This window comes from Piliocolobus tephrosceles, chromosome 11, assembly GCF_002776525.5.
Source record: "Piliocolobus tephrosceles isolate RC106 chromosome 11, ASM277652v3, whole genome shotgun sequence".
In the NCBI taxonomy this organism is placed as follows: domain Eukaryota; kingdom Metazoa; phylum Chordata; class Mammalia; order Primates; family Cercopithecidae; genus Piliocolobus; species Piliocolobus tephrosceles.
In genome coordinates, this window is record NC_045444.1 from 125329494 (window position 1) to 125351202 (window position 21709).

The window sequence follows — 21709 nt, forward strand, 5'->3', positions numbered from 1 at the left end:
AATGTTTAAATCAAACCAAAAGTCGGGCTGAATGCCCCTTGCTTTGATGTTAATATTGAATCCTGCAGCCCTGGATGAAGATGAATCCATGGACTCTGGTTCACTGGGGGAGCTAACCAAGGGTGGGCTGACACACACGCTACGCTCACCGTCCCTGTCAGGGGGTGGGAGTCCCATTCCTGGCCTGCTTCTTAGAAACCCAGCACAGGCGAAGTGGCAAGAGTCACCACGGTGAGGCTCAGCTGCCCCTCGATCTTTCCCTACTCCCCTTGTGCTGCCCCAGTGCCCTCCTGCACTCACTCCCTCTGCCCCCCACCTTCCGGAGTCCACGCCCCCACTCCGTCTCTCTGCCCAGAGCCTTCTGCACTCGCACTCAGTCTCCCTCCCTCTGCCCGGCCTTCCGTGCCCGCACTCACTCTCTTTGCCCTTCTCCTTGTTCTTGAGCTGCTGCAGCTTCTGCTCCCGGTGCTGCTTCTCCAGCTCCTGCTCCTGGCGGTGCCTCTCCAGCTTCCGCTGGTGTTCCAGCAGCTCCTGCTGGTGCTTCATGGCCAGCATCTCCTGCTGCTGCTGCAAGCAGAAGGAGCAGACAGATGGTCAGAGCCCAAGCTCCACACACAGAGACCCGATGAAGACCCAAGAAACCAGTCCAGGCCCCACGTGTCTGCCCTGGTGTGGCCCTGGGCACTGCCCTGCCCTGCACTGCTGCTATTTCAGTCCGAAAAAGAAGTCAGGGCCATTCCAGGCTCCGGGCATTGTCTTACCTTTTAAGTGGAAAATATTAACAACAAAAGCCATTGGCTTGCTAGAAGAAAATATGCAAGAAGAGTTATGTTATCCTGCAAGTTGGAAATGCTATTTTGAGGACGACATAAAGACAGTGAAGAGAGTGTGAGAGGGCACAACCACCTCAGAAAACTGCTGGGCACTTTCTTATAAAGTTAAACACACATCTGCCCTGAGACCCAGCAATCCCATTCCTAGTTATTTATCCGAAACACGGAAGCACACCCACAGAAAGCCTGTACAAGGATGTGCATGGGAGTTTTGGTCAGACCAGCCTCGATGCAACCCATACATTCCCTTGAAGGTGGGCACCTGGACAAATGATGTGTGTTCATTAAAGAGAACACCACCTAACCATAAAAAAGAATAACCTACGTGGACACCAGAAAACACAGGTGAACTGCGAAAGAGCAGGTGTTGGCAGAGGGTGAAAGAGCAGAGAGAAGAGGCGAGACTGGAAGACCCTCCACAGGGCTTCTGCACTCGCAGCTCCAGTTCCGCACATTCCACCGCGGCCTGGCATGGAAATACAGGTGGTCGGTCCCCAGTGTCTCCAGGCTCTGATCCTCCGCAGGCTCAATGAGTGGAGGTGAAACCCAAAACTATGGAGGGCTGACTAGATTCACGTGAGGTTCTCAAGCCGAAAAAACACACTAGGATAAACATCAGAAGGCTGCCTCTGCGGAGGTGAGGGAGGGCGCCGAGGGCCGAGGCCGGAGGAAGCGCCCCAGTGGATGGAGTGTCCGACCTGTCCAGTGTCCACAGGGAGGGCACAGTCGCCCAACAGCACCCCTAAGGGCTGGCATTCTACTGAGTATAAATTATATCTCATATTTCAAAAACTGACACAGACATAAAAATGTTTGTCTTAATAACAATTGAAAGGCAGAAGGTAAAATAAAACCTGCGGTATTTATGACACACAGATAAATTTTACATAGATGGTTGTTATACATGAACGAGAATATGACAGGCAGCCCACTAAAAAGTTGGGCCAAAAAGAACAGGAGATGCACAGAACTGTGTAAAGACAAATGGGGATGAATGTTCAAGCTTGTTAGTGAACATTTCCCATTTCACTCACGGTATTAGAAAAGGTGAAAAGGAACAATTTGGCCTGGCGCTGATGAGTGTGGGAAGGTGCAACCGACCAGACACCCTGAGAGGGACTCCTGCAACCCCAGAGTACCTCTGCCCTGGGACCCAGCCCACGCTCCAGGGCTCCCGCACACCCTCCCGCTCCTCCAAGATGGCTCTGCTCTTGTTCGCACACTCCAGGGTTCTGTCTGCACACAGTTTCCTCAGTTTCCACACAAGCCCCTGGGCCAGCCCAGGGGAAGTGCCAGGCCTCCACAGGTGTGAGGAGCTCTGCCACCTGCCTGCCGGGGAGAGCTTCTCCGCCACCCTCTGTGGCCCGCACGTGTCCCCCTCATGGTCTGTCTGCTGTCCCCAGTACCTGCTCAGTTACCAGCTGTCTCTTGTCCCATTATCTTTTTTTATTTTAGACACAGGGTCTCGCTCTGTTGCCCAGGCTGGAGTGCAGTGGCACAATCATAGCTCACTGTAACCTAGACCTCCTGGGCTCAAGTGATCCTTCTACCTCAGACTCCCAAATAGATGGCAGTTAATTAAAAAAAAAATTGTAGCAAACGGGTCCTGCTGTGTTGCCCAGGCTGGTCTCGAACTCCTGGGCTCAAGCCATTCTCCCACCTCAGCCTCCTGAGTAGCTGGGCCTACAGGTACACACCACCGCACCCAGATACATTTTTTTCTTTTTTGACGAAACAAGGTATTGCTCTGTTGCAGGGACTGGTCTCAAACTCCTGGGCTCAAGTGATCCTCCCACCTTAGCTTCCCGAAGCTCTGAGATGAGGGGTGTGAGCTGCCTCACCCGGCCACTGTTGGGATGCTTTTTGTTGGTCTTGCTCCACTTACGGAGGGAGAGGGGATGGTGAGAGGGTTTGGGGTGAGCAGGCATCCTGGCAACCAGAGTGGCCCAAGGAACTTTCTGTGGAGGAAACTTAGTGAATCAGGGGCTCTGGGCTGGCTCCAGAGTGGGGCTTCTACCAGCTGGTGGTTCTGCCTGGAGGATGAGGCTCAGGCCAGGGAAAGGATGAGCAAGGCATAGAGCGGGGTGTGTGTCGAGGCAGCCACTAGACGCCTGTGCTCCATGAGTGACCGTGCTGGCACAGGGCTGGCGCCCACAGGATGCCACCCGCGCCACACTGTCATCCCTGTGTATTCTTCAATCCCTCTACGGCAGGTGTCCCCACCTCCGGCCATGGATGGGTGGCAATCCCTGGCCTGTTAGGAAGTGGGCCACAAAGCAGGAGGTAAGTGGCAGCCTAGGGAGCATTCCCACCGGAGCTCGAGCTCCTGCCGGATCAGCGGTGGCATTAGATTCTCACAGGAGTGTGACCCTGTTGTGAACTGCGTGTGGGGGATCCAGGATGCACGCTCCTTATGAGACTCTAAAGCCTGATGATCTGAGGTGGTGGAAGTTTCATCCCAAAACCATCCTCTTGCACCCCCCCACCCCTGTCCATGGAAAAAACCACCTTGCATGAAACCAGAGTCCCTGGTGCCAAAAAGGTTGGGACCGATTGCTGCCCTAGAACAGATGTACGTCACTTCAGAGCAACAGGTGATAACAAAGGAAAATGACCGTGGCTGAGGGGTAGGAAAGCAGGTGGAAAGGATTACAAAGACGGGCAGAGGCAACCCTGACAGAGTCGGGCCGGCAGGGGCGGGGGCCTGGGTCCCCGAGACGACACAGCCTGAGAACCCACCACCACTCAGTGTGCTCAGGGCAGGAGGCAGCACAAGCCTTCAGCTACAGGGCCTGCTTCTCCAGGACAACAGGGCGGCCGCACGGAGAGACATGCACATCAACGCGCTTGTGCACCCAAGTGTGTGTTCTGAACGTGAGTGTGCGTGCAAGGGAGTGAGCACGTGTGCTCCAGGCGCCTGTGAGTGTGCAAGGACGCTGCCCTTCTCCGTGGGCGCTGAACCTCAGTGGCATCGGCAAGGTGATGGGGGCGGGCAGTGTGTGTCCGGGAACATCTCTGGCACCTTGCTGGGTCCTTCTTCACGTGAGAGGCCTGAGCCGACTGGCGAGCTCCACGCCCTTGCTGCCCCTGCAGAGCCAGCTCCCAGGTGGCTACCACACCCTGTCCTGCCAGAGCCTGGAGGTCCAGCTCAGCCCCCAGGCACCCAGCACACACACCTTTCAGACCCCTAGGCTTCTGGGAAGATCCAGGCTGTAAAAACAGCCTGGCTGAAGCCCTTTCATGGTCACAGGCGGTGAGGGGGAGGAGGAATGGCCCCACCAGGGACATCAATCCCCTTCCTGGGCCTCGCTTCCCACTGCTGAGGACTCAGCCAGTTCCCACGACCACCCAGAGCCACTTGTAAACGGGGAAGAAAGGATTTCGGCCTGCTCACAACCTCTTCCTACTCAAGATGAGACGTGCCAGTCACCCCGCGTGTCTGTGACTTGTGTGAAACTCGAATCACATCATGTCCACAATGTTAAATGTAACATCAACTGCATAATTTTGTCAGGTAAAACTCCTCATTCTTCCATTCTGTAAGTAAAGCCCCCAGCCCAGACAAGGGACAGAGACATGCACTGGCCAACCAAATGGCATTCAGCAACCTCAAACTTGCGGTGACAGTGAACAAGCCAAATGAACATGACGGCCTCTCATGAGTGCCCCATGTGGGTGGAAGGGTGTCCTGGGCTGCTGCCCCCCATGGCCCACCCTGAGGAAGGGTCCCCAGGCAGAAACCACCTGCCCCATTGCAGCGCCCCCAGCAGACAGCTCTGGAGTGAGGCCGCCCCAGCCTCCAGGATAGAGACCACAGTGCTGGTCTTTCCCGGCCCACCTGGGCTGGGCCATTGCAGCCTGCAGCCCACAGCCAGCCTCCCTCCCCACTGCCCCATGGTGGCAGAAGTGGCCTGGATGGCAGAGCCCCACAGGAATCGCATTGAGTCCAGGGCAGTGGGACCTCGGGCTTTAGGTAGGGCTGTCCAGTCACACTTGTGGTCACACACAGTGAGAATTTATGGCAGCAGAGAGAGCAGGTCAGCATCCAGACATTGGGGACAGGACCTGCCTGCTCTCCCCACAGACAAAAAGCCCTATCCACAAACACACCCACCCACCTACAGCCCTCACAAAGGGGGTGGGACTCAATTCCAGCCAGGAGCACGGGGCTAGAAGAGCCGGAGAGGTGGCGGGAGGTAGGCCCACACCCAGGGAAAGAGGGAGAAGGGGAGGGGCTGAGGCATGACCCTACCCAGGCAGGTGCACCTGCAGGCTGCCTTCCAGCATGAGTGCTGCTCCTGGCAGATGTGTGGGCACAGGCAAGGCAGGAGGCCTGGGTGGGCTGAGGGAGAGGGGGCTCCCACCACGCCTGGCAGCAGCGCGTGCAGGAGGGGCAGGGAGGGCCGTCGGGGCTGGGCTGCACACACCAAGCACCTCACCTGTATCTTTCCCATGGCAAAAACTTAATTCCAAACAACCAACTTAAATGAACTTCTGGGCGATGGTGGGATAAACATAAGCAAGCTCTTGCCATGTCCTTCATCTGGGCAGCGCTGGCCTCCGAAGACTCACAGGTGGTCTGCAGCATGCTGGCTGGAGGGCAGGCTGCCTGGCCAAGAAAGCCCGCTCCGCCCGTCTGCTCACTGCCAGCACACTTCCACCTAAATATTTAAGCTCTCCGTGCTGGGTTAAACGTGGGACCTGCGCCAAGGGTTCCTGTGAGGACTGGAAGAGGTGGCAAGGGGAGAACTCTCAGAAGAGCTGGCCTGGGTTTGCCTCCGTGCGGCCTGGTCATCATCAAACCGTCACTTTCAAAAGATGTCGCCTAGAGAGGCCAACTTCCTGCAGACACCAGATGTTATCCTAAGGTAAAATCAGGCCCCCTCAAGACTAGGGAGTGCTGCCCGGAGCACACCTTCCTGACGCACTGTTCCTTGCCGCCACACACGAGCAAAGTCCCTCTACCAGGACAAACATCTGGGCATGTACAGATTCAGGACTCTGCCTTGGGGTGCCAGAGCTGTGTACACAGGTAAAGGTGCCCCGAGGGCGTCCCTGGGCCACTGTCTGCAGACTGGGAAGGCCACCGGCAGGTTAACCTATAAACGTGCAACCCACAGGGCTTCGGGGCGCTTCTCAGCTCAGACAACACAATCCTTTGTTGAACTGATCTCCTCGTTATGGCAAGCCCCTCCCCTCTGGCTGTCACCTGCACAGGGCCCCTTGGTTCCCTCCCTCCTGCTGCTCAGAGCTCACTCAGGGCGGAAACACAGAGCGGACGGATGCAGCCTAATGCAGTCCCACGGTATCTACCTGTCAGCCAGAACCCAGAAGGAAAGTGAGCTCTTTCCACCAGCATTTCAAAAAGAATGAAAACAACAACCAAGGCTGCTGGGGATTACAATTCACAGGAAGGCAAAACTCCCAGAGGCACGACTGTGGTGGTGTTTTAATGAAACCAGCAGTCACAAATGGCGACTGATTCCCTAACTGCCCCCGGCAACGCTGTGTGATCTCACGCTTCGCTGGTGTAGGGAGGCATTCCACCTTATTAGATTTAGAACAGATTATCTGCAGAGCAAAGTCTGCAAAGTGAAAGCTGTCAGGACAAACTGGATTTCAACACTCCTTGTTGACAGCACAACCTTAGACGTCAGGCCTGTTTCTTGATCTTCTGACACAGGGACCCTCTGCCCTTGGCACTCTTGGAAAATGCTGACGAACCGCAAGGGAAGATGGCCATTTCACTCTTCTTCACTCCCGCCCCATACCCTGGCATCGTGAATAGGTACTTATTCTTCGTGGGGCACCCTCAGTTGGCTTCCGGAGGGCAGGTGCGTCACTGGAGTACCGAATTCAGGCTTCGAAAAACAGGACTTCGAGATGCGCTTATTTTTAAGTGAGCTAAAACTGTCTGCAACTAATCCCTCACTAACATTTCACGTTAGACTACTCCATGGGGGAAGGGCTGTTGGGAAGCAACTTTTTGCAGACTGAAACTATAATGAGCAATTTAAAATGAGATGACTACGACCTCGTTCTTCTAAGAAAAGCAAAAACAAAACCAATCATAGCTGATCCTATTACTCTAACCAGACTTTAAGTTTACTTGAAGCATACACTGAATTCTGAAGCAAATATAGGAGCCCCAGAATTTAGCTGCTTTGACTCTGACTTCAGAATTTAATATACAAATATTCAAGTGGTAACCCAAAAAGATTTTCACTTTAAAAAGTAAACTTCGGAATTCTTTGTGTCTCTTTTTGAACTTGCCAGGGGAGCAGCCCCAGAGTGCGGAGCTTGCTGCACCCACACACAGCAGCGGGGCCAGGAGGAAAGGGCAGAAGAGTGGACGCCACGGATGGTCATGGTAAGCTGCCACCACGGATGGGAACACCAGAGGCAGACCGGGTGGGGTCGGGCCGCGGCACCCATGGCTCTCCAGGTGTGTGCCCATGTACCCCGTGGGTCGCCAGACCCCACTGCCAAGTGCGTGTGCCTCTGCTTAGCTTGGGAGGCAGGTCATGCTAAGCAAAGGTGCGCACGAAGTCTTCCCGTCTATTCTTAACCCTCACCCAGAGGCACCACAGAGGGACTCTGCTCTAAACCAAGGGTGAGCTCCCGCCCCCCACCTCCCCACCGCACCCCTGTCCTGGCATGGAGCCCTGGATCAGGTATTCAGCACAGCTCAGGGGAGCTCTGAGGCTCACTGACAGCTGCCTCAGGTGACCGGAAAGCTGGGCCTGGGCAACATCTCTTCAGCTTCCTCGGCCAGATATTAAAGAGAATAAGGATCATGACCCACGCTCCCAGTGCCAGAAAACTAGGTTCCTCTCCATGTTAGTCCCTCCCTGAAAGGAAGGGTCACATTATCAACTAAACAGCTCTGAAAACTCTCTCCTACCCACTGTGCTCTCCGCAGCACAAGTCACACAGATACACACACACACACCACACACACACACGCACACATGAAAAAGAGGCCAGCCTTGCTAGTAAAAAAAAAAAAAAAAAAAGACATGCACACTAAAACAGTGTGTAAATGATTTTTATTTTTCATGCATTCAACTGGGAATACTCTGAAGTTAGGGAAGAAAAGGCACGCCTTACACCACTGCAGGGAGAAAGGGTAAGCCTTGCAGGGGGGCGATGTGCAACCTACATACAAAAGGTGCCCTGTACATGCCCTGGAGGCTGTGCCCTATGCGGGGGTCCCACAGTGCCTGCCCTGGAGGCTGTGCCCTATGGTGGGGGGGGGTCCCTCAGTGTCTGCCCTGGAGGCTGTGCCCTAGGGGGGGGGGGTCCCTCCGTGTCTATCCTGGAAGCTGTGCCCTATAAGAGGGAAGCCGCAGTGCCTTCTGGGGAGAGGTGCACCCCATGGGGGGTGCCCTGTATCTCCTAGGGAGAGGTCTGCCCCATAGGGGTGCCCCAGTGTCTTCTGGGGAGAGGAATGCCCTACAGGGGATGCCCCGTATCTCCTGGGGAGAGGTCTGCCCAATGAAGGGTGCCCCGTGTCTCCGGGGGGGATGTGTGGCCTGCAGGGGGTGCCCCATGCCTCCTGGGGAGAGGTGTACCCTAACTCCTGGGGAGAGGTGTGCCCTCTGGGGGTGCCACGTGCCTCCTGGGGAGAGATGCGCCCTGCAGGGGGTGCCCCATGTTTCCTGGGGAGAGGTGCGCCCTGCGGGGGGTGCTGGGGCCCAGGTTTGTGCTTGGGGTCTCCCACATGCCCCTGCTCTGCTACTCACTGGCCTGGGGCATGCTCTAGCCACCGCATCGTGGCCTGTCCCTGGACCCTCTCTGGGTACCTATGTTTGTATTCTCCCTCTCTGTACACTTCTGGGAGGCACTGATCAGAAACGCAAGAGACAGGCCGGGTGCGGTGGCTCACGCCTGTAAACCCAGCACTTTGGGAGGCCGAGGCAGGCAAATCACTTGAGGTCAGGAGTTTGAGCCCAGCCTGGCCAACATGGGAAAACCCTGTCTCTACCAAAAATACAAAAATTAGCAGCCAGGTGTGGTGGCGCATGCCGGTAATCCCAGCCACTCAGGAGGCTGAGGCATGAGAATCGCTTGAACCTGGGAGGAGAAGATTGCAGTGAGCGGAGATGGCACCACTGCACTCCGGCCTGGGTGACAGCTGAGCGAGACTGCCTCGAAAAACAAACAAACAAACAAAAACACAGAGGTACAAGAGAGAAACTTCCACGCTCATCTGGGATCCGCTTCTAGGTGGAAAAGTGCTGTCCGAGAAGGAGAGGCAAGGCTGGGTCTAAACCACCACAAAGAGCCAGGAAACAGGAAAGTCCACGGGGACCACGAGCATTAAAACTCTCCTAAAAGATCCTATTTACCCAACATTAATAATTTAAGTTATATTTTTAAAATGATTCCCTTTTCAATTATAAAACTCTATTCAAATTCACTGATGATTTAATGACATTAATTAGATTTCGTGTTCAAGAAATCTGTCTGACAAACAGCATTGCCAAATGTCACTAACAATATGATGGCTTATAAAGAGTTTAAATCATCCAAACAAAAGCCTCCTAAAGTAATGAAACCACTATGTAGTTCAAATGGCTTTTATAACCTCTATTTTAATGAAGAAATAAACGATTAAAATGCAAAGAGAAAGGCAACCTTGAACTTCTTTCTGTGCTTTTGAGACCCTGGCCCAGAGACTGGCTGCAGAGCCATGGTTCTGGGGTCTCCAACCATCTTTCAGAGGGTCTGCCACGAGGGCTCTCCCAGGGACCCCTCCAGGAATGAGGAGCATGGCCTGAAGGCCCGGCCAGTAGGAGCGACGTGAGGACTGGGGTCAGGGTGCTTTCTTCCAAGCAGTGAAGCCAGCTCCTGGGGCACCAGGAGAGGAGAGGCAGAGGGGTTCTGGAGGTGGGACCTGGCCTCGCCCTGAGGTGGCAGCACTGACCCCAACTCAAGTGTCTTCTTTATTTCTTCTGGCCTCCTAGGACTACCGTGAGGAGCCCCGGTCAAACACACAGGGCTTAGGCTTACTTCTCAGCTTCTCATCTATGTCTTCTTCTCGTAAAAGCTACACATGCAACCAGCATGGAATGAGACATCAACAATCCCATCTCCTTAACCTCGCTCTGCACCGACACCCGTGGCAGCTTTGGGGTGGTCTCCTAATCACGCGCATGAATGCTGCAGCTGGATCAATGGTGAGGACTGCAGGGCTCACCAGGGCGCAGTGACAACAGGAAAAATGGAATTCAGCAGGAGCCCCCGAGGCCATCCTCAGCCAGGAACTGTGTTGGGCTGCAGGAATGCAGGGAAGCTGGAGTGAGCCAGTGGTCCTCATGTCCCCCAGGCAGGGGGGACCAGTGGCCGACGGGGGGCTTCTGAGAGGTACAAGGCAGTGCCTGGGTCAAGACTGCTGTTGGGGAGTCCTCAGGCTTGACATGGGGTCGCCAACATGCAGAATACAAAGGAGCTACGATACTCATTTTTAAAAATTACTTCTAGGAGTCATAGAATGTGAGCCTATGGTGCAAAAACAAAATAATACGAGTAGCCTCTTGTGGGCTGCTCTTGGCCGGTCACGAAAAGGCCGGTGAGCTGAAGCCCTGGGTGGGCTGCAGAGATTGCCTGCAGTGACTCCCCCTGACCCGCGCCTTCTGCCTGGCACGCACCTGTTTCCTGCAGGCAGCTTGAAAACTCTTCTTGAAAACTCTTCTCGGCCAGGCGCGGTGGCTCAAGCCTGTAATCTCAGCACTTTGGGAGGCCGAGACGGGCGGATCACGAGGTCAGGAGATCGAGACCATCCTAGCTAACACGGTGAAACCCCATCTCTACTAAAAAAATACAAAAAACTAGCCGGGCGAGTTGTAGTGGCGGGCGCCTGTAGTCCCAGCTACTCGGAGGCTGAGGCAGGAGAATGGCGTGAACCCGGGAGGCGGAGCTTGCAGTGAGCTGAGATCCGGCCACTGCACTCCAGCCTGGGCGACAGAGCGAGACTCTGTCTCAAAAAAAAAAAAAAAAAAAAGGCAAAGAAAACTCTTCTCCCAGGCTTGAAAAACAGCAGCCAGTTGCAGTTGCCCATGGTCAGGGCCGTGAGGGAGGCAAGCCTGGCCTGTCCACAGCACAGAGCGGCGCCATCAGTAAAGTGAAGACTGAGTTCTCTCTCGTGTCCCGCCTGCCAGGAATGTCGGGATCACAGGGATCCCGAAGGGTATGGTGCTTGTGGAGCTCTCAACTGCCCCACCCTAAACTCGAGTGGGCTTGTTAGAGTGGACCGGGTCCCAGTGGAGGCTAGGGGGCCAATCTCCACAGGGACAAGTGACCTGTTTGTTACACATGGCTCTGAATTCTGAAGGCAAAAACGATAAAGCATGGACCAAAAGAGCTCAGGAAAGTGTCCTCTCCTTGGTTTGTCAAACACTGACATTAGCAGGCCAGTGCGTCGGAAAAAAGCAGCAGCAACAACTCCCAAGCCAACAAATGCCAAGGCAATGGTGCAAAGTCCAAAGACCCAGAGCCCCCAAGTAGCCCCTCAAGGTTCAGCCAGAAACCTCCCATCCCCTGTTCCCTCAAGGCCAGAGGGGGCCGAGGACAGGGCTCTCAGGGCTCACCTTTGAAGCACAGGCACTCACAGAATGGTTTGGCACCCATGAGAGGGGACACGGAGCTGTCCCTGAGCCTGTCCTCCAGGGCCAGCCCAGCTTTGGGATGCAGCCTCCCCTGCAATCTGCCACTAAGTCTACAGACAACTGATACTACTTTACTTCCATTTCTCAACAGTGATTATGAAATAAAGACACTGAACAAAGTGTCTTACATATAAAGGAAGGGAAACCGGGATCCTGAGGTCAAGAGAATTACCAGCTAGGGCAGAAACAGAAGGATGCACCTCTAAGCTTCTCTGCATACTAGATGGACACAGTAATATCTGCATGTGGGCTAACGCCAGGTATCCAAGACCTCAGCTGAACAACTTCTACCCATGGACCACGTGAGCATCTCAGAAGCACCAGGTAGCATATGGTCATAGGCTTCTGATGCTCTACATCTGTGCTGTGCAACAGCTGCCATGAACCACGTGTGGCTCAAAACGCAGCTGGCCCGAATGGAGACACGCTCTGTGTCTAGACCCCAGTGACTTGCCAAGACTTAGCAAGAACAACAGCAGCAGCAGCGCTGGTGGTGGCCTGCCACTTTCCAGATCAGGCCATGAGAGACCCTGTGGCTTCCATGTTGGCCATGCCTCCTCTTGGGTTGCTCCCTCTGGGAAGTCGGCTGCTATGCTGTGAGCAGCCCTGTGGACGAGCACCTCAGGCCTCTTGCCTGCAGCCATGTGAGTGAGCCTGAATGGAGCTCCTCCCGCCTCAGTCCAGTCAGCCCTGCAGATGAGACCATAGCCCTGTCTGACATCTTAACAGCAACATAATGGGAAACCCCATCAGCTAAGCTGCTCTAGGATTCCTGACCCACAGAGCAAGATAATGCAAGCTTGCTATTTTAAACTGCTAAGTGTTGGGGTAATTTTATTACACAGATATACATGACTTAATCTGGTTTTGTGACCACTTTGTTTAATGTGACCACTAGAATATTTAAAATTACTGGTGGAATTTTAATATACTCATGTATATTTCTATTAGACAGTGTTGCTCTAAATGGTTTTAAATGCAGTGACAGCATATTATAATCACAGATATCATAACTAGCCTGCCAACTACATAATATAACTTTGCTACATATCACTAGTACATATTTCCAATTGATTTAATTTTAAAATATGGTATCAGATTAAATATTTGTAGAGAGTAAGTACCAAAAAAGTCTTTGTTTTTTCCTTACCGCATTTAAATTAAAATAAAATATTATCTTTTTCTAGTTATAAAAGGTTAGTAGAGAAAACAGAAAATATAGAAAAGTCGTAAGAAAAAGAAAACAGATTTGTCAATACAGCTCCCAGCAACGATCATTAAGGTTCTGGTGCTTCTTCCCTTTGGTAGGTTTTCTATTTCTGAGCACGTTTCAGATGAAATTAGGTGATAAGCACTTTTCCTATTTGGAATATGCTTCCACACAATGACTTGAGACCGCTTTCCCACTCAGCACCACATCCTGTGTAATACACGGAAGTGCTGCCCGCGGTGTGTCGCCTCCTGCAGGAACCTCGCGTCATGCCTGGGGCCCCGGCACACTCCGCGGAGGCAGAGGCCTGGAATCACGGGAGTTCAGGGTGCCGGAGGCCTGGCCCACCCGCACCCACGCGTGCTGCGCCTCACCTTGATGTGCTCGTGGAGCTGCGCCTCGTGCTGCCGGGAGAGCTGCTCGTGCTGCCTCTGGAACTCGGCGATGAGGATCTGCCTCTGGATCTGCTGCTTCTGCTTGAGCGCCAGGAGCTCCTGCTGTAGCTGCTGCTCCCGCAGGGCGGGCTCTGCCACAGGCAGCGAGAACTGGTGGTCCAGGCGCAGGTCCATGGGCACTGCCGAGGGGGCCACTTGTAGAGGCAGCGCCGTGGCCACATCCACTGTGAGAAGAACAAGAGGAGAGCCGGTCACTGCCACCCTCGGCCGTCCTCGGACCCCAGAGCCCCTGACCAACACACCAGCCCCCTTCATGGGCGGGCCTGTGGACATTTAAGGATTGGATACCCCTCTACCCCTTTCCCCCTCTGGCCCAACAAACTCAAAATGCAAGACTCAGAGGCCTCTGGGGCCCATTCCTCAAGGGCAAAAACCACAAAAGCCTCTGGAAGGTCAGACCAGGACACACTCCACAATCCCTGTTCCTTCTTCCACCCTCCCCGGGAGGCCGGCTCTCAGAGGACCCCGCCACAGGCCCAGAGGCCTTGCTGACGTCATTTCTAGAAGTCAGTAACGAGAAAAATAAAGAAAAAGGTTCTGGCTGGCCAAAGAAAAGAGCGGGCGCCAGCCCTCAGCTAGGAAGACTGCCTGTTCTGCTCTTCCTCCTCTCCTATGGAAGCCACTGTGCTGCTCTGTGAGAGCCACAAGAACAGTGTGTGCCCCAGAAGTGGTCCAGACAGATGCTCGAGACCCGGAGCCCGTTGCCATGGCGAGACAAGTGCCCCCTTGGAAAACATGTTTACCAGACACAGCCAACGAGACGTGCTCCTGGCTCTTGGCACAAGTGCGTTCCTCTGGGCATGCGTTTCTGTACCTCGCAAAGAAATGGGTTTTCTGCCCTGTACTAATGTGCTATTGAGAAAAGGCTACAAGTAATTTTGATGAGGAACAGAAGCTGAATCAATTTCATCACTTACAAATCCATACCAAATGAACGTGGGAAAAGTAACGCAGGAAGAAGGGTAGGTTTAAATTATAATGATCACAAACAGCCCCACGTGTGTACCCCTTTCACGGCAGGTCCCTATTCTGAAAGCATGCAACGCGTGCGGGCACTCACTCTGAGCCAGCACTGCTCCTGGCACAGCCCAGGGGCATCCCAGTGTCACTTCGCAGACACGCGGCTCTGCCGAAAACCTCACTGGGAGTTAAGTGAGAGCCCAGCCTGCCTGCTCCCCTCCCACAGGCCCACCCCTCAGAAAGCTCCCCATAACCAATATTCATATGACCTGGGCCAAGTGGAAAGTTGGGGCCTTGCCCTCTGGGAAGGTCTCAAGCTCAGAGGGGTGTCTGAGCCAACAAGCGGTCTGCTGAGAAAATAGCTCCTCGCCCCTCAGGGTCAGCACCTTCGGGCGTGACCTTGTCCGGGTGCCTCCCTGACAGCAGCCCACCCACACTCACCCTGACACTCAGCCTGTCTCTGGACTGGCCTAAGACCAGGCCTTGTCTGTAACTCGGTTCCTAGGAAAACCTGCACTCCACAGTCTCAAAGCCACCGATTTGGGTGAAACAGCCCAGAGGTGGCAGCTGCCCCTCACTGCAAAGCACTTCCACAGTCACTGCCCAGGCAGCAGGTCCTACACTGTCTTCGTCTCCAAACCACTGGAGGTCTTGGTCCCAGGACTCAGCCTTCTCCGGAGAAAAGGGTGGGAAATGCTTTGGGGGAGGCCTGGGCACTGGCCAGAGCTTGGGGTTCTGATCCCCTGGGCTGTCGCTTAGCCACGGAAGCTGCAGTCACCTGAGCTCCCAGTGCCCAGGGTGAGGGGTGCTCTCAGGTTCCCCGGCTGACTTCACCGTCTCCTCACCCCTCCCCTGCCCCCACCGCAGTCAATCCTGCTCCTAACCTGGCCCTGCTGGATGCCCTGGCTGGATCGGCTTGAACCTGAGGAGTGCCCAGGTCTCAGGCCATGAAGACCAGCTCAGGCCACTTTCCTGGACAGTGAAAAGACATAAAGCAACCCAGAAGGTGATAGAAGCTTCCATCTGATCACATTCCATAGCACAGCACAGGCTGCCTCGTGGTGGTTGTTTTTTAAATGAAATCCTCCTCTCTGTTTCTCTTCTGTTTCTTTCCCCAAATCAGTGAAGTGCAACCCCCAACTTTTAAAATGCATGTATTTAGTTTTTAATTGGGTGTCAACTTTGACACAGTAAAAGGTTTTCATTTGCTATTATGTGAGCAGAATCTACACACATAAACTGTGTGTTCTATGTGCAGCAGGGAGCGGGGGTCCACCCCCCCACCCCACATGTGGATGAGGACTGTTCTATGTGCAGCAGGGAGCAGGGGTCCACCTCCCCACCCCACATGTGGACGAAGACTGTTCTATGTGCAGCAGGGAGCGGGGGTCCACCCCCCAACCCCACACGTGGGTGAGGACTGGACCCTATTCATTTCTTTTCTTCCCTTTTCGGATCATTTTTATGACAAAATACAGCCAAAAGGAAAAACTGTGCAAGCAATGCCAGTTTTATGAGACACCAGTGTTCACCTACATTTGCTTCAGACTTTCTTTTAAGGAATAAAATCTATGAAAGGCAGGGAGGAGAGCTAAGTCAGCAAACTCGCAAACTCAGAGAAAAGAGAACAGGGCCTGGCTTCTTGAAGAAGACTCAGCTGGCGGGCTCCCTGCTGCGGGCACTGGGGGCTACGGGTCGGACTCTCACAAGCACGGCGGTGCTAAACACTTTCCTGAAAACACAGTCTCGTGAATGACTATCAGGTTCCGGTTCCCTCTTCCGCATTCATGGCTGTGATTGGCACGTGGTTCTCCTGAGACCAGTGCCCTGCAGAGTGACTTCCTAGAACGCCTCAGGTGAGCTGGCCTGTGCTTTCCAGGGATAAACACAACTTTGTTCTTCTAAGTCACATAGTCAACATCCACAGTGAATTCATCAGTGAATGCATACACTTGTATAATTTAGAAGAACAAAGCTGCATTTATCTCTAGGAAGGGATAAAGTTAGAAAAACAAAATAACATGAACAACAACCATGTTATTTAGAATGCTGGTGTCTATATTTGCAGGTGAAACTGGTCTCTCATCTTCTTTTTGTTTGGTTAAACAGAGACGTTTTAGCTTGAACAAATAAGCACAGGGAATAAGTAACTGCACAGCATTGCATCCTAGAAGCTGGGTTATTGCCACACCTCGCCTCAGCTGGCCCTGTGTGGGGGCCTGGGTGGGACGCCTGCTTATAAGATGTGCCGCTGTGACCCAAGGTCCCACATAGAAACAGGGTCCCACCACAGGCGCTGGGCATAAGCCTGACCCGCTGCTGGCTTTAGTGTATCTCCCCTCCATTTCTAATTTCTCACAGACGGAAGGAGGGGACAGCATTGCAAATGTCTGGTGTTAATCTCTTTAAAAACCGAACATAAAACAACTTTCAAGGGATTGTTTTTATTAACTTCAAAAACACGACATGCCTGTATATCTACTCCTCATTCAGTTCCCGAAAGAACAGTAATGGCTCCTGCTCTGTGCCAGGTGCTGTGGGTACGGGCCCAGGGCAGCTGCTGGGGCTCTGAGGAACAGAGGAGCTGATGGCAGGCCTAGGGAAGGGCCCACAGTGGGCTGCATCTCACTGAGGGCAGGGACTGCCTGAGCAAGGACCCAGAGGTCCAGGTGCAGGTAGAGGGTCATGGGGACGGGGAGCCCAGAGGCCAGCCCACCATCTGTAATCTTAGAGTGTCACTCAGGCTTGGGGCCGGGAGAGCAGCCGAGGGCACGAGAGGAAGCAGCAGCAACTCTGGTGCCGGGGAAGACCCAGCTTCTTAGGACAAAGTGGGGAAGGCAGGGCAGGCTCTGCACACCCACGGTTTGCTGGCCGAGTGGAATTTTCTTTCTTTAAACTTTTCTCAAGATTCTCCTGAATCTGGAATCACAGGACATCTTAAAAGGAAACCCAAGTTCATGTTTGCTCCCAAGCATCTAACAGAGATGACAGTAACATGATCTTGATGCAAATGCCACTGAAGCTATTTCATCAGGGTCAGAGGCAAAATTCAATGTACTGAAATTCCCATTACAACTCAGGCACCTAGCCAGATCCAAACCCTGTGGGTCAATGCTGATGTGGGCCAAGGGCCCCCACCACCTGGGAGTTTTCAGAAATGGAAAATGATCACAAGGTTCTTCACAGGGGTGCTGGCCAGCATTCACCATTGAGCGTGGAGATGCGCTCACTTGGATGCCAAGGAGGACAGGCAGCGCCCTCTGAAGGTGAGAACCGCTCACTGGATGTCGCCTCATCTGGAAAACCTATACTGTACTGGTGGGATGGAGGGGGCGGAGGGGGCTGCTCGTTTTTTTGTGTGTGTGTTTTTTTTTGTACAACTCATCTTTCCATCCAGTCTACTCAAGACCTATTAATGCTTTAATTCCTAAGGCATTCATTCTTTAATCTGTTCTTTAAGCTGTTTTCTTGGAGATTTGTACAAGTTCTGCAAATTGATTCAAATTTCATCTTAAAAGGAATCTGTCAACTGGACTGAGAGACAATAAAACAGCCAGACATGGAACATGCTGAACGCCATGCCGCTGCCGGGGAATTCTCTTCTGAGGCTTGGGTGATGCTCCTGCCCTCCTCACAGACACACAGCTGAACCTCCTGTGCGTACATCACCTGACAGGTCACAGCTCAGCCCAGGTCTGCTCTTAAATTCTGCCACCTGTGAAACAGCCAGTGAGCAGCCTAGCCCAGTACTCCCCACCCCCAAAAGACAGGACCCTATGGGGGATGCAACTGCTGCCCAAATCTTCTGAATGTCGCTTACAAACTCCTTTTTCTGCTAAAACCCTCCATTCTGTGAGAGCACTGAGAGGATGATGCAGCCTTCAGCTGGGAAGCTGCTTCTTACTCCTCCAGGCCCCTGCTGGGTCACCCTAGAGCTGCCAAGGCCAGCAACTGAGGAGGAGGAGGGCAGGCAGGCAGGGCTCCTTCCAGCCACTCCGGCTTCTCCAGCAGTTCGGCGCATGCTGGAAGCTGCTGGCGCTGATCCGCCCCTGGCAGTGCTGGTGAGAGGCGAGTCACTGCTCGCAGATCTGTGTCTCCAGCTCGATGCGTGTCTCCATATGGACACCGAAGAGTGCGGGTCCGCTGAGAAGCAGGGAGGCGAGGGGCCCTGCAGAACAGCCGCCTTCTGCTGAGAAGGAGCCTGGACTCTCTGGCACGGTACAGCCAGAGGGGGCTTCCATGGGTGCCGAGGCTGGGGGGTCGGGCGCACCACTGAGCAGAATGCCGTCGCTGTTCTCACCACCGCACTGCCTGCATTTGCACTCAGTGCGGGGAAGGGATGTTCACACTGCCTTGGTTTACCAGACTGCCACATGAAACTCCACTCTCTGCTAAAGTAAGCTAAGAGCAGAGCAGAGAAAATCAACAGCAGCACGTTGCCTGCATCCCATACGGCACCTCCAGCCACGGCCATCGCTCACCTCCGAAGACAATCCTGTGTTTATGTTGGATTCAGAAACACAAATTCAATGTTCACAGGGCAAGGAGATCTACCCCAGGGCTCCTGAGGGCTTCTCTTTCCTGATGAGGACCCTGGGAGCCGGGTGGGTGGGGATGCGGCCCAAGCCGTCCCAGGCCTGGCCCCACACACCAGCTGCGGAGATGAGAAACACAATCCCATTCACGCATTCGTGCGCCGGCGGCTGTGTTAGACGTGACTTGTGCTATTTCTGTATCAAAAACCATTCAAAATGCCACGAGTTCCCAACAGAAGCTGCTGGTGCTTTTGACCCAAAGCACCCTGAAGAAAACAATAAAACCTTCTCTACTTAAAGAATGCAGCATCAAAACAAAAAAGTCTGTATTCTCATGAATATTCTATGGTAGAACAGAAAATGGCTTTTATAGGTTGTGCCTTGAGAAACATATTAAGACAATCAGACTCCTGACGTCAGTGAAAGCACAAAGGCCGCATTCAGAGTACAATGGGAGATGGTCAGTGTGCTGTGAATGAATTCTCAATCGCAAACAGAAAAATCTGTTAGTCTCTCTCTCTTTTAAAATAAATGTTCATAAAGAAGCACACTAGTTTTCCATGACATGCTTAGGTCCTCTTCTCAGGACACGATCTCATGCCATCATACAGATAGGGAAGAAAAAGAGGCACTATTCTTTAGGAAACACAGTCGACGTTTAGGGTCTCTTCAAGTAAAGAATGACTCATTCAAATCAAGGGAAAAATAATAGATATTTCAACTATGTAACCACGATTTCCTCTCACACTGACATGTTGCCTGTGTGTGGGGGTGGGGGTAAGAGAGAGGACGGGACAGAGGAGGAGGGAGACAGCGCATTAGAAATGCATGACTTAGCTACAGTGTCCTTCACCCTTTGTTTATTGTGCAGTGTGCCATCCATGCTGAAGAACAAGTATGTTTAGTAAAAGAACAGCAACGAAACCAACACCGGTACATCCTCTACTTCGACGAGGCCCAAACGTCACCCTCTGCGTCCCTTCAAACCACACGCACCCCCCACCGTGAGCAACATCCTGACTTTGTTAAGTGTCCTCTTGCTTTGCGACGATAATGACATCTTTCTGAAGACTGAAGGCAGCAGCGCCAGTGCAGTGGAAGGAGGGGCTGATGATGGTTCCCGGGACAGGACAGTCTCAAGTCCGAGTGTGCCGTCAGCTTCTGGGACGGGGGCAAGAGCACCTTCTGGGGTGAAGCCATGGGTGATCCCCAGGAAACCAAGTGCACCCCGCCTAACATCTGGGAGGGCAGGCATGTGGACCAGAACCAGGTGCCAGAAGGTGTGGTCTGGGGGGTGAGCGGCCCTCCACAGTGGCCACCTCCAGCCCTCAGGTGTGAGCTGGGCAGAAGACCCCCCTGGAGAAATGAGTGATCTTGGGGAATCGAGGCAGTGGGGCAAGGAGGAGACAGTGGGGCCACGTGGTCAAGAGAGGTCTGGCATAGACGAGGAGCTGGCTGTCGCGTCCTCAGATTTAGGCAGCGAGGCAGGCAGTCTGGCGAGGCTGGTCCAGACACCGCCTGTGTGCACTGCTGCTGGTCTGGATGGGCCCGACTCCTCCAGGGGATTCCCTCTGTCTCTGCCCTACCTTAAGTCTCCCATTTCCATTGTCCCAGTCATCTTCTTCCTTGGTTTCTCATTCTGCAGAACTCAGGCTCCAGCTGTGTCTTAAATATGGAGGCATAAGAGTAAGTTCTGCACGTCTGAAAACGTATCGATTCTCCCCGTCCTGACTTTGGCTGGGTATAGAATTCCAGCTTGAAGACCATCCTTCACCTTCGGGATTCTGAATGCACAGCTCTGTTGTCTTCCTGTCTCAGTACTGTCAGGAACATGGGTGCCACACGATGCTGGATCTTGTGTGTGACTCGATGTCTCTCTCCGGGTATCTAGAAGGTCTTCTCCAGGTCCCCAGCGTTCCGAAATTTTGGAGCCGGGTGGTTTGGTGAGACCTTTCGCACCCACTTCTGGGTGCCTGGCTGGTCCTTTGGAGACGGCAGCTCCCGTCCTCCCGTCGGGGGGCCTCCCTGAAGGACTTCACTGAGGGTCCCCTTTTCCCATGCGCTCCTTCTGGAACTTCTACCCCCTGACTTGGAGATCTCCTGGAACAACACGCGGCCTTGTCCGTGCTCCGTTTTCCTTGTCTTTGTCTTACGCGCTTCCTCATATGTTATTTCCTTAAATGTATATTCTAACCTTTTAATTGAGGTTTCATGATCTTTGCTATTGTGTTTCTGACAAATGAAACAGTCATTTTCAGAGGACAATGGACCCTGGATATTCTTTTTTTTATGTCATCCTGTTCGTATTTCCTGGGTAAAATATCTTATCTAGTCTCTGAAGATAGTAGTGATAGCTTACTAAAAGTTTTCTTGTGTGTGTGTGAGTGTCATCCAGGCTAGAGTGCAGTGGTGTGATGTTGGCTCAATACAACCTCCACCCCCCGGGTTCAAACGATTCTCATGCCTCGCCTCCTGAGTAGCTGGGATTACAGGTGTGCGCCACCATGCCCAGCTAATTTCTCTCCCTCCCTCTCTTCCCTCCCTGTTGGCCTGGCTGGTCTCAAACTCCTGACCTCAGGTGATCCTCCGGCTGTGGCCTCCCAAAGTGCTGGGAAGGTCTGAGCCACCAAGCCTGGTGACAAGTTTTCTTTTCCCTGCGGAGTCTCTGTTTGCTCTCCGCTGTCCCTGCAAAAGCCTCCCCTCAGGTGCCTGGTTGCCCCTGGTTATGTGTTGCTGAGTGTGACTGGAGGCACAAAAACCACCTGTCAGCTGTGGGCACAGTGTGGTTCTCAATACCAGGCTTCACGGAAGGTGACTGAAGGTGGTATCATTAGGAACCCCCTGGCTTACTGCCTAGAGAATCTTCCCCTAGGGCTGGCCTACTGCCCACCAGAGGTGCCTTTCCATCCTGGGACTGGAGGATGAGGGCTGGGCTTTCAGTGTACCAAGGGAGGGACCCCCTACTCAGTGTCTGCTGTGGACACAGTGACTAGCCCCCCGTTCTTGCTACAGTACTCACATCCTCAGCTTGCTCACGTCCCCATGC

General features: G+C 53.4%; 1 protein-coding gene across 10 annotated transcripts in view; it reads right to left on the bottom strand.

Moving 5' to 3' along the window:
- The window catches only part of HDAC4 (histone deacetylase 4), a 343637-nt gene that overhangs the window by 127125 nt on the left and 194803 nt on the right, over window positions 1–21709 (bottom strand). For all 10 annotated transcript variants that reach the window (XM_023228691.3, XM_023228693.2, XM_023228694.2 and 7 more), the window contains 2 exons: window positions 13088–13332; window positions 417–567 (listed from right to left, as the gene is read on the bottom strand). In XM_023228691.3, the coding sequence (XP_023084459.1) occupies window positions 417–567; window positions 13088–13332 (396 nt within the window). The remainder of the gene's footprint in view (window positions 1–416; window positions 568–13087; window positions 13333–21709) is intronic.